This window comes from Grampus griseus, assembly GCF_964374135.1.
Source record: "Grampus griseus genome assembly, chromosome: 4".
Classification (NCBI taxonomy): domain Eukaryota; kingdom Metazoa; phylum Chordata; class Mammalia; order Artiodactyla; family Delphinidae; genus Grampus; species Grampus griseus.
Window position 1 is genome coordinate 46,166,991 of NC_138997.1, and position 12,948 is coordinate 46,179,938.

The following is a 12,948-nucleotide window of genomic DNA, read 5'->3' on the forward strand; positions in this document are numbered from 1 at the left end:
GTCTCCCTTCACTAGGTGTGCTTGAGTAGATTTCAGGGGTCACCGCGCGAGAGCCGTGGTCAGCTGTTTGCAAGTTGTTGCGTTTGGAAATAGTTTGGTGCCCTTTGTCTCAGATTTCTTAGGTAGTGTGGTAGTTGGGGAAATTGCTTCAAGCTAGAGGAAAAGGCAATTTTCTGCCCACTCAGCAGCTTCTAAGACCACTTTTCTTACTCCTTTTCCAGCGTCTTCTGTTCACTTCCTCAGTTCAACTTCAGTTTTATTTGAATGAAACTCTGTGACTTTTCCTAAGACGCCCCATACCATTGGGGATTAGTTATGAAGACCTTGCGGTTTACTGATTAAATTGCACTGGCCTAGTGAGAGGAGCCCTCAGTCAACCCCCAGCAGCTTCAGCGATTCACAGGAAGTGTCCGATGCACGTCTGAACGTTTCAGACCTGAAACTCCTCTCTTCTCTCTTTGCATTTTTGAACTGGGTGTCTCCTTATGTGTCTAGCTCCAGAGAGAAGTAAATAAAATTCAAAATGGCCAGCTACCTAGGGTCTGTAGCTTTGCTGTGTAGATTGTGATGATGCCCGGAACTTCCATCCTTCCCCTAGACTTTCCCACCCCGCTTAGCTGCCAAGAGCCCAGTCCGTTCTGTGTTCTGACTTCTGTTCTTCTACTACTCTTAACTGAGGTTTATATGGAAGCTAGGTATCTGGCTTTAAAAGCTATAGCCTTAACTTCTACTTCCTTAATCCTGTAGTAGGTTCCTTTTATTATTTTATAAGTCTTCTCTTGAGAATATTTTCTGTTTACTCTAAATTTGGAGGTCAGATCCTCACAAGGATGCTGCCAGCAAAGGCAGAGTAACCTTCAGGGTGACTTATACATTGAAGAAGTCACCAGGGTTTGAACTTCAGCTTTTTAGTCTCAAATTTTTGTCAACACTGAGAATGGGTCCATTTCAGGGATGAATTCACATTGTCCAAACTCATAATACATATAAAGTAATGTGTAAATCTAGAATACTGATATATATGTGATCTTACCAAGTTCTTCTAGAAAATAAGCTCCACAGAAGGCAGACTTCTATGCTGTTTGATGCTAGTTCAGTGCCCAGTATGTAGGTGCTCAACAAATATTTGAATACCTGATATAACTCCTGTCTGTCTTCTCGCTGTAAATAAAATACCACCTAGGGCTTCCCTGGTGGCGCAGTGGTTAAGAATCCGCCTGCCAATGCAGGAGACACAGGTTCGAGCCCTGGTCCGGGAAGATCCCACATGCCACGGAGCAACTAAGCCCGTGCACCACAACTACTGAGCCTGAGCTCTGGAGCCCGCGAGCCACAACTACTGAGCCCGTGTGCCGAAACTACTGAAGCCCGCACCTAAAGCCCATGCTCTGCAACAAGAGAAGCCACCACAATGAGAAGCCCGTGCACCACAACGAAGACTAGCCCCTGCTCGCCACAACTAGAGAAAGCCTGCGCACAGCAACGAAGACACAACAAAGACCCAACGCAGCCAAAAATATAAATAAATAAAATAGCACCTACCTCATTGATTGTTTTGAGAATTTTGACAGCTAACATTTATAAGCACTTAGCATGGTATTTGCCACAAAGAAAGCATTCAGTAAATTTCTCATCAAAGATTAGATATCTAGGGCTTCCCTGGTGGCACAGTGGTTGAGAGTCCGCCTGCCAACGCAGGGGACACGGGTTCATGCCCCGGTCCGGGAGGATCCCATATGCCGGGGAGCGACTGGGCCCGTGAGCCATGGCCGCTGAGCCTGCGCGTCCGGAGCCTGTGCTCTGCAACAGGAGAGGCCACAACAGTGAAAGGCCCGCGTACCGCCAAAAAAAAAAAAAAAAAAAACTGAGAGCATAGCTAATTCTGTACTATTTAAATACCATATATTTGTATATAGCACATACCTGAGGTGGTAAATTTACTTCCTTCTGCAGATTCTGTTTTTGTTGTTTTGTTAATCCAGAAATGGTTGAATAAACTATGATTTATCCATATGATGGAATATTATGCAACCATTAAAATATTTACAATAGGAAATGCTTATTATAAAAGAACAAAATATAAAAATACTTACAGTGTAACCCAATTACACTTGTAAGAAAATGGGGAATAATAAAAGCCCAAGAAGAAAGCCACCAAATAGTAAAGTGATTTTCTTTGGTATTGAGATCACATGTGAGGGTTTTTTTCTTTCTAGTTTGTTTTCTCAGTCTTTTACAGTACCTGTGTTTTGATTTGTGTTATTGTGTAAGAAACAAAATAACTTATTTGAGGCTGGGGAATAATGTACCTTAAGACTCATGAAATTTTTTTTTTTAAACCACAAGAGGAATGCACCTTAAAAGCAAGGCAAGGATTGATTTGAAAATACTCCAGAGGAGTTACAGTCTCACCTTCTTCCACTGGTTTATTGATGGTGCTAGTCATCCTTAGTTTGACACCCTCTGAATTTAGTCAGCAATACCCAGTGCTAAGAGAGTGCTGAGTTAGTACAATTCTTATGGAAAATAATTAGTGCTGTGTACCAAGAGCCTTTAAAAATAGTCATAATATTTGACTCAAACCCACTTTTGAGAGTCTAATCAAAGAAAATGGTCCAAAATATGGCAGCTCAAAAGATGTGTTTGGGTCTGTTTCTGCTGCAAGTTAACAGAGTATATCTAAAAATAGTCTGGGGCTTCCCTGGCGGTCCAGTGGTAAAGAATCCGCCTTCCAATGCAGAGGTTCGATCCCTGGTCGGGGAACTAGGTTCCCACGTTCCGCAGGGCAGCTAAGCCCTTGCGCCACAACTCCTGAGCTCGCGCACCTCGACTAGAGAGCCCTCGTGCCGCAAACTACAGAGTCCACATGCCCTGGAACCCGCACGCCACAACTAGAGAGAGAGAAAAACCTGCAGGCCACAACTAGAAAGAAGCCCGCGCGCCACAACAAAGAGCCCACTCGCTGCAATGAAAGATCCCGCATGACTCAAAGAAGATCCCAGGTGCTGCAACTAAGCCCTGATGCAGCCAATAAATAAAAATAGTCTAACCACATTGGAGTCTCACATAAGTCTGGAGGTAAACAGTTGCTGGCCTGGGTTCAGCTGCTCAGTGATGCCTTCGAGACCTTGGGGCTCCTTTTCTGCTTTGTCATTCTTAGTGTGTTGGAGCCACACACTAAGATTTGAATGCCGACTGACAGCTGTATGACCACAGGCAAGTTACTCAACATTTCTGTGCCCAGGTCTCCTTGTCTGTACAATGGAGCTGATAATACCTTACCTTCATAGACATTTCTTCTAAGTTTAAGGCAACCAGAAGGGGCATTGTCACATGTATCCCTTTTACTAGGAAAGCAAAAAGCTTTTCCAGGATCCCTGCAACAGCCTTCCCTTAAGTCTCATTAGCCAGAATTGGGTTATATGGCTACGCTACCAACAGTGGAAGCCGTGAAAGCAGGAAACAGGATTGTTCACCCCCTCAGCTTAAATGGACTGTAACAACCCCAACAGAACTGGGCTTCTGTTCACAATGAAGAGAGGGAGGTATTCAGTAGATTTGGGGTAGGCAACCAGCAATGTCTACCACAAGCTAAGTGTGGGGAAATATCCATTGCAACATAATTTATAGCGGCAAAAATGGGTGCAAGAAAATATATCAAAATATGGGACTAGTTAAGCAACTTCAGATGGAATATCCAGCCATTAAGCACTTGGATAGAGTTATTTTAAAAATAAGATATAGGGCGCCATGGAGGAGTACGCTTGGGAGCCTTGCCCATAGTGAGCTGTGGATGACTGCGGTGGAGCCTTCACTATGGGTGTAATCGGCGGTGGAGTCTTCCAGGCCATTAAGGGCTTCCGCAATGCCCCTGTCGGAATTCGGCACTGAATGAGAGGCGGTGTCAACGCTGTGAGGATCCGAGCCCCTCAGAATGGAGGTAGCTTCGCGGTGCGGGGGAGCCTGTTCTCCCCCATCGACTGCGGTCTGGTGCGGCTGCGGGGCAAGGAAGATCCCTGGAACTCCATCACCAGTGGAGCATTGACCGGGGCTGTGCTGGCTGCCTGCAGTGGCCCATTGGCCATGGTGGGCTCGGCAATAATGGGAGGCATTCTGTTGGCCCTCATCGAGGATGTTGGCATCCTCCTCACTTGCAGCAGTTCCGCACTGCACCCCCATTCCTGGAGGACCCCAGCCAGCTGCCCCCTAAGGAGGGTACCCCGGCCCCAGGCTACCCCAGCTATCAGCAGTACCACTGAGGAAGTGACCTCCTGTCACCACCACCGTGGGAGCTCCTCCTCGGTTCCTTCCCTGATGATCTACCTCAAAGGGAGGGCTGGCTCCCAGTTGGTCCTGGGACCCTCCAGAGAGGGCCTCTACTCTGTTGCCTTATCCCAGGTTTGGGGTGGAGCACCCTAGCTGCCCTGATGGATGGGTCCCTTCTCTCTCAGGCACCCCAGCCCCCATTCATATGTAACAAGCTCTCACCCCAGACCCTTTGCATGGCACCCTGATGAGTATTTAAAGCCAGTTTAAAAAATAAATAAATTAAATAAAGCCAGTTTTGAAATGCCAAAAAAAAAAATAATAAGGTATGAACACTACAGCAATGTGAAAAATACTATGCCATTATTTTCAAAAGCAAAGTATCAGTGTAACGTGATTTTAAGACAAACATTTTTCACATTTTTAATTCATGAAATTGGGATGTGTCTTAAAATTTTTTGCAGCCAAATGACAGTCTTGACATAATTGTACATTCATGCACATTCATGAACTTGGTCTGAAAATCTTAAGTTGACATTTGCTTAGATCAAGCAAGGACCAGCATCAAAACTTGCAGAAGGGGAGTCAGTAGCTGGTAAGAAAATTCCAGAAAAAAAACAGTGGAACATTTTTCTAAAATTTTCAGTTCTTTATTGATGTATAATATATACATGAAGAAAAGTGCAAGTATCGTTAAGTGTACTTAAGCTCAATGAATTTTCACAAGTTGAATAATACATCCCTGGTTATCAGCAACCAGATAAAGAAACAATATTACCAACACCTCAGAAGTCCTCTTTTTTTTCTTTTTTTTTTGCGGTATGCGGGCCTCTCACTGTTGTGGCCTCTCCCGTTGTGGAGCACAGGCTCCGGACGCGCAGGCTCAGCGGCCATGGCTCACGGGCCCAGCCGCTCCGCGGCATCTGGGATCTTCCCGGACCGGGGCACGAACCCGTGTCCCCTGCATCGGCAGGCGGACTCTCAACCACTGTGCCACCAGGGAAGCCCAGAAGTCCCCTTTTGAGTGGAGAACTCAAGAAATGCTGCAACACCAAGGTTCTTAATGACACAAGTGTGCTATGGAAAAACACGGGCATCTAGGATGCCAGCCAAGTCAGACTCACAAGAGTCTGATTTTGAATGCAAAGAAGCTTGTGCAATATGTTAACCAATTTGTTTCGCTTCCTCAAACATGTACAAGAGCAGGTATTTTATCTTTAAATCTCTGTGACAAAAGACTTAGAATTCTTTCAATACATACACATTTTAAAATTCTAATAAGAAAGCATTGTGTTGTAGTTTAAATGTCAGCAAGTTTCTCTTTAAGATACATAAAATAATGGTGCTTCTTACAACTTACAATTTTGTAAGTATAATATGCAATATGAAAATAGTGTGGTGTGAATATAGCTGACTGGGTTTTCTTTTCTCTATGTATTAAGCATGTATTAGGGTTCTCCAGAGAAACAGAACCAATAGGAGATATATATATCTCATATATCCTATGTATATGAGGAGATTTTATCATAGGAATTGGTTCAGGAGATTATAGAGGCCGAGAAATCCTGCAATCAGCTGTCTCTAAGGTGGAGAACTGGGGAAGCCAGTGGTGTAATTCAGTCCAAATCTGAAGGCCTGAGAATCAGGAGTGCCAATGGCCCTTTTTTTTTTTTTTTTTTAATATAAAACACCTCTAGTCCCATTCTTACAGCAAGATCCAATTTTGGTATACCTAGTATTCCTATTACTTAGATAGTAAGATCAGATCCAGGAGTGCTTTAAGAGGGGATTTGGCTAAGGGGTAAAGGAAAATTAAGACGACGTGGGAACCTAATTGTGGAAAGTGTTACAGGAGAGGAAGTATAAAAGGATGACATGAAAACTAAGAACGAATTATGATACTTCACAACTTACTTTAAGGCTACTTGAATCTTCCTCTTTTACCATTTTAATTGTGATATTTTTAAACATATAGAAAGTAATGAAACATATCCATTTCCTAGATTTATTCAATATTAATTTTTACCTTTTTTGGTTTGTTTTAAAGAAATAGAATGTTAAGAGTATAACTGAAGCCCCACTCAGCCATTTTCTCCCTTTCTCAGGGATATCTACTATTTTGCAGTTGATGCCTATTATTCCTTTAGTTTTTTTTTTTTTACTATATTTGTGCATGTATATGTATGTGTGTGTGTGTGTAATAAAAGTATCATTGAGTATCTTAAAATTTTACATATATAGTATCATTGTATATATCCTTTTGCTGACTATAACTCAACATTAGATTCTGGATAAATGAAGATTCTATCTTTTAACTGTTGTAATAGTTTTCCATTATTTATCCATAAATCCACAATTTATCATTACCCTACCGAAGAGCAGTTAGGTTTTTTCACTTTTTTTGCCATTTAAAAATCCTGCTATAAATATCCATGTGCAAGTTTTTGTGTGGGCCTGAGTTTTCAACTCCTGTGGGTAAATACCAAAGAGAATGATTGCTAAATCATATGGTAAAAGTATGTTAAGTTTTGTAAGAAATCACCAAACTATCTTCCTTCTAGCTTCCCAGTTCCAAAGCCACACCCACGGTTCTAGGTATTTCGTATCACTCCACTTGCATTACCCAGATCTGTACTAGTTATCTATTGCTGCATAACAAAACACCACAAAATTTAGCGGCTTAAAGCAATGAACATCATTGCACAGTTTCTGTGAGTCAGGAATTTCAGGTGGCTTAGCTGGGGCTAGAGAATCCACTCCCAAACGGCTTATTCATACGACCGTTAGTAAGAAGGCTCAGTTCCTCTCCAGCTCTTAGTAGGTGGTCTCAGTTCCTCAAGTTAGGGACCTTTTCATAAGACTTCTTTAGTGTCCTCAGAACATGACAGCTGGCTTCCTTCAGGGTGAACTATCCAAGAGAGAATGCAAGGAGTCCAAAATGTCTTTTGTGACCTAATCTTGGAATCAGACACCATTACTTCTTTGGCTATATTCTACATGTTAGAAGCAAGTCACTAAATGTAACCCACAGTCAAGAGGAGGGGAATTAGGCTCCACCACTGGCAGGGAAGGGTATTGAAGAATATGTAGATCTATTTTAAAACTACCATACTACTTTTTTTAAATTTAATTTAATTTATTTATTTGGCTGTGCCGGGCCTTAGTTGTGGCATGCAGGATCTAGTTCCCTGATCAGGGATTGAACCCGGGCCCTCTGCATTGGGAGCGCGAAGACTCAACCACTGGACCACCAGGGAAGTCCTCACACTACTTTTAAACTGAACAAAATGAGATGCCAGCTATAAAAACATTATATCCCATGTTTCTGATATATCATCTACCTTCTTGCACGCTCCACAGAAGTATTTTTTAAACTGTAGATTCAGTTCCATAAATAAACCATGAAATCAGTGTACAGTATCTCTGAAATCTGCACAGCATGGAAGCAGCAGAAGGGAGAGGGCTCATAGTTTTGTAATTCCAGATCTCCCTTTAATCTTTGTTTTAAACTGTCCTATAACATATGTATAACTTTTTAGTAATAGAGGAATAGATTATATGAAATTATATTTGTAAGGTCGGATCTTAACAAACGGTACCGTGAAACAGAGGAAAGCTTCAAGTGAGCTTTATTAGGGAGCGCTCCCGGCTGAGGTTCACTGGTCCAGAGAAAGGGGCCAGAGAAGTCGCACCCGGGCGAGGGTTGGGCAAGATTTTATAGGGGAAGAAGGGGAAGGGGTGTGGTGAATCTGGGAGGGCGCAAGGTATTCCTTATTTGGTGGTCTTGCAACTGCTGTTACTCAGGCTTTGCAAATGAGCAAATTAACACCTGGGTCTTAAATTTTACAGAAAGACCAGGAAGAAATGGGAACAGAGGCTTGAAACTTTAGCCCAGTGACATGTAAGCCACAAAAATGGGAAAAGTCAGTGGAATCTAAAATATAATACAAATGAACCTATCTACGAAACAACTAGAGAACAGATTTGTGGTTGCCAGGAGGAGGAGGGTGCAGGAAGGATGGATTGGGAGTTTGGGATTAGCAGATGCAAACTATTATATACAGGATGGATAAACAACAAGGTCCTACCGTATAGCACAGGGAACTATATTCAATATCCTGTGATAAACCATAATGGAAAGGAATATAAAAAAGCATATGTATACGTGTATAACTGAATCACTTTGCTGTACAGCATAAATTAACACATTATAAATCAACTATACTTCAATTTAAAAAATGGGAAAAAACCAAAGGTAGCGATGGTGTATTCTAGTTGGGGGAGGGGGCTGAAAAAAGCAAACTTTCCAAGTTTCCCCTACACACTTACTCTACCTACGGACGACCGTGCTAACCATTAAAGAATGTTCCACCCTTATTAAGTCTGGTGGTTTTCCTGAGCCTAACACCTTTTGTCTCCCAAACTGGGAACGCGAAAAGGTGAGGCTGCTTCAGGTTAGTGATTGTGAAGGTGGAATTTGGATTCTGACAGTCTGGCTTTGAGGCTAGCTCACCAGCGATGTGACCTCGGGCAAATTACATAACACTCCTCATCAGGAAAACAGGGATGAGTCAGGAGAACGAATCTTCTGGCTTGTTTTGATGGTCAAATGAGACAGAGTGGGCAAAACACTTTGCACATAAATGTTAGCTACCTTTTTAGCTTTTTTAAAGTAACTGAAAAGAAGTGGGACTGCTGAACTGAAAAAGCTCTCCTTCTCCTTATAAAATCCAGATAAACCTTTGAAGAATTTAAATTAAGAGCAAATGAGGCGGGGGTGGGAAGGCCCTTCCTACCGCAATAGGACTCTGCTGGCTCCCCCTTGGCCGCTGAAAACCATTTTCGTAAACGCCCTCCAGGCCGCAGATTACGCTCTCTCCGACCACGTGGGTGGGATGGGGCGGAAACTGGGAGGCCAGAAGCTAGCGGCCGCATTTAACGCCCTCGGGGCACCTGGAGCAGGGCGGCACCCTTGGCCGGGGGCGGGGTCGCGGCACGGAGCCACTGGGGCGAGAAGCGCAGATACTAGACTTGGGGAGGCGGCTCCCCTCACCATTACGGGTCCCGCGTGACTAGCCGGGCCAAGCGGCGCGCGGGCTCCGCCTCCAGCCCTCCCGGCTCCGCCCAGGCTCCGCCTCCTCCTCGTCCTCCAGCGCTTCCCCAGGGCGCGGGCAGCGGTCCAATTGAGGCCGACCGAGTTATGAGAGCCGCCGGTCCGAGTGCGCGCATGGCGCTGGCTCTGCTGCTGCTGGCCGGGGCCGGGGTGTCGGCCGCCGCCTCGTCCTCCGCCCCGCCGCTCTTCAACGTGAGCCTGGACGCGGCCCCCGAGCTGCGCTGGCTGCCAGTGCTGCAGCACTTCGACCGCGACTTCTTGCGCGCCTCTATGGCGCGTATCATCGGGTGAGTGCAGGACAGGGGGAGCGGGCGGGGGTCGGAGAGCGGCAAAGCCCGGACGCTTGCTGCCCAACGTGCGTCAGACTGAGATTTGTGATCCTCCCCTCCCTCTCGGACAGCCTTGCCCTCCACCCCATGCCGCTCACCCCGGGCGTCTGGCGTGTGCAGGGGTGGCGGGGACCAGAGCTGGCATTTGCTAGTGCCCCAGGCAGCGCCGGGGCTGGGGATGATCCCGCACAGCTGGTTTGACTTTCAAGTTCGGTGTCTCCAGTGGCACGCCAGTCCACCAGCCATTCTGGATCAGGGTGCCGCGCGGGTTGTCGCCCGGGCTGTCTTCCCGGCTGGCTGCTCAGTTACCGAGTAGGGGACGCAGCCCCGCACCCCTAGCAGGCCTCATGGGCCCCCAGGCCCACCCCTTTGGGGACCACTCTCCGTCGCCCTACTTCCCTCTCTCGGAGTGTTCTTTTCTCTTCGGGACGCTGCGTTTTGGGTGATGCCGGCTGGACCTGGACTGTGAGCTCTCTGGGTAAGCGAGGCACCTAGAACTCACCCCTAAGAATGAGAGAGCTTTAGGTACCCTCTCCCCCAGTACACACACACGCACCCCTCCGAACCTCTGAGCAGATCAGACACTCGTGGTTCTTCATTTCTAGGAATACTGTCCCCAAGTGGGTCCTCGCATTGATCCGAAAGGCGGTCTGGGAGCTGGAGCTCTTCCTGCCCCAGCCCTTCACCGACGAGATCCGCGGCCAGTGCGACGCTCTGAACTTCACCCTGGCCGACTGCATCCTCCTTAACCTGGCCTACGAGTCCACAGCGTGAGTGCCCCGCGCTAGCGCGGATTAATTTGAGACTTGACGCGGATTCCTGCCACATCTGAGTGGGAGGAGACATGTTTTCAGTGTAATAAAAGCAGGGTGGTGACCGGGCTGCCCAGAAACCTCCAGTGCTTCCTCTTTGCTTCTCTGGGTAAAACTGAGCAGCAGATTATAAGCTTCGAGAAGGAAAGCAGCTTCTCTGACCTCAACACTGAACTGTTCCTCTACCTGAAGTCCCCTTTTCTCCCTTCACCAATCCAGGTAGCATCCCACTTTTGAAACTCTGCTCGACATGTACTTTCCCAGGAAGGTCTTGGAATAATCCCACTCACGTTAATGCCCAGCCTTATAATGCAGGGGGCTGTCCCAGCATTCATTTGTCACACTGCATTTAACTTTCCATGTTCATCATGGCTAGCGATCATGATTCCTCTTTCTCAGCCTGTTGCCTCCAGTGCTGGGGTCACAGGCTACACTGTTCTGGCTAGTAGGGGCAAGCCAGTATATGGTACCCGGAGTGGACATGATCAGCTGTGGCACACACAGGGGAAAGCAATACGGAGTGTGTGGTTGATCCCAGGCAAAGTGCAGGGAGGGCCTCTGTTGGCTCAGTAACAGGTCCTGGAATTAAGAGAGCTTTGACTTGGTTTCTGTCTTCAGGACTTACTGTTTTGCCACCAGACCAGACTCATTAGTAACATCTTGTAGATACTTAATAGCTTCTCCCTGCCGAAAGATGTTTAAAAAATTTTTTTTCCTGTGGATAATGAAACTTTACTGCCTGCTGCCATCTTCCCAGAACATCTAGGTAGAGTAGGTTAAGAAGCACTGTGACTGCCTTCCTCTTCAGGGAAATGTTTTAAGACACAGATGTATTAAAGGGCCCTTCAATTGACCTAAGTTAATTTTGCCATTCCTCGTCTCCTACCCCATCTTTTTCCTATTCTGACATGTGGTTTTCTCAGTGAAAAAATCAATTTATTTTCATTTTCCTCTTCCTTTGTTGGAGTCACTGTATTCAAATCAACTAGAGCAAAAATTCTAGTAAAAAAACATTCTAACTTTTGGATTTGATATTAAGGTATATACTGAATCGCCTGGCAAGAAAAAGCACCATCAGACTCCACTAGCATTAACAAAGGAAATGTTTTGTCCTCATTTCTGGTATAAGGCTTTTTGAATCAGGTTAAGTAAGACTAGCGACGCTTTATTGAGCCTACTGGGTATGAGGCACTGGAGATTGTATTGCCTTTTGTGATGTGGAAACCAAGCCTCAGAGGGGACAATTTGCTGAAAGTCAGATGCATGGTGAGTGGTCAGAGTTGCTGCTAAAAGCACATGTCCCCAGCACAGTGCAGTGCATATCCCAAAGCAGAGCCTGGCTCCCTAGTTGTTCCCTGTGCTGTGGGCCACCTCACACCAAAACATTTGGGCATGACATGAAAGAATTGTTGTCTCTCCAATTTTGAAAAATCACCTTTGAGAGTCTACAGACTTTGCTTTAGCTACTTCCAGTGTTTGATCAGTTTGCTTCTTGACGTGAACTCTTTGAAAATCAGAGACCTTGGAAAAAATTAAAACGTGACCAAGCTTCCTTTTTTAAACAAACAGAAAAGGAGGTAACATTTGTTTTCTCTTAATTATAAAGACAATATGTAATCATAGAAAATTAGTAAATACAGAAAAGTATAAAGAAAATTAACCACAATCCTGTTACTCAGAAATGACTATCCATCCTTCAGGATATTTCGTGTGTGTGTGTGTGTGTGTATATACATATCTTTCCCCTGTCCCAGAATTGGACATGATATATTCAAGTACTTTTTACATAACATTACATATTCACAGAGAATATGGACCTTTAGACCTCTTAACAAACCTCTTCGTCTTTTCCTCAAAATATATCTGTCTGGCTGGGAGTTCTTAAAAGATCCTTTTCTCTTATTAGCTCTCTGCAGGGAGCTTTAAGGGGGACAGGAAAAGTGGCAAGCTCCTAAATAGTTCACCCTTTTTCCAAGGAGACAAAGTGAAACAATTTGTGGAGCAAAATAGTTAGCTGCCATGGTGTTTGCTCTGAGAAATCCAGAGAAGAGAGAGTTGAGCTTGAACCAACCTTGAATGGTGTATTAAATAGACTACATACTGCCAAGCAGAGGACTAAGCAAAGTTCAGTGAACTCGCTGAGCCCAGAATGAGTCCGTTTCAGATTTAGATTTAGGATGAAATTTGCATTCAGTATGTTTTCAACGTCCTGTGTGCTGAGGGCAGAGGTCTAGTAATACTGAACGAACGCTGTTGTGTCCAGTTGTCTTTTTCATCTTGAATTATGATCCACAGGGATTATATAGCATATGTGTCTGTTATAAGGAAGAAAACTGTTTTACTTTGAGGACTTATTTTTATTTTTTATTTATTTATTTTTTTGCGGTACGCGGGCCTCTCACTGTTGTGGCCTCTCCCGTTGAGGAGC

General features: G+C 45.0%; 1 protein-coding gene and 1 pseudogene across 5 annotated transcripts in view; both read left to right on the top strand.

Annotated features, from left to right (window-relative positions):
- The first annotated feature begins 3,750 nt into the window (after positions 1-3,750).
- LOC309821955 (mitochondrial import inner membrane translocase subunit Tim17-B-like) lies at positions 3,751-4,266 on the top strand (annotated as a pseudogene). Its single transcript has one exon. The product of its transcript is annotated as a mitochondrial import inner membrane translocase subunit Tim17-B-like (transcript).
- Positions 4,267-9,440: 5,174 nt separating this feature from the next.
- NAAA (N-acylethanolamine acid amidase) overlaps positions 9,441-12,948 on the top strand; it is a 29,509-nt gene continuing 26,001 nt past the window's right edge. For all 4 annotated transcript variants that reach the window (XR_014296678.1, XR_014296679.1, XM_082653613.1 and 1 more), the window contains exons 1-2: positions 9,441-9,666; positions 10,314-10,478. Coding sequence is in view for 2 of the 4 variants with exons in the window: in XM_082653613.1 (XP_082509739.1) it covers positions 9,467-9,666; positions 10,314-10,478 (365 nt within the window). In the remaining 2 variants the exon portion in view is untranslated. The remainder of the gene's footprint in view (positions 9,667-10,313; positions 10,479-12,948) is intronic.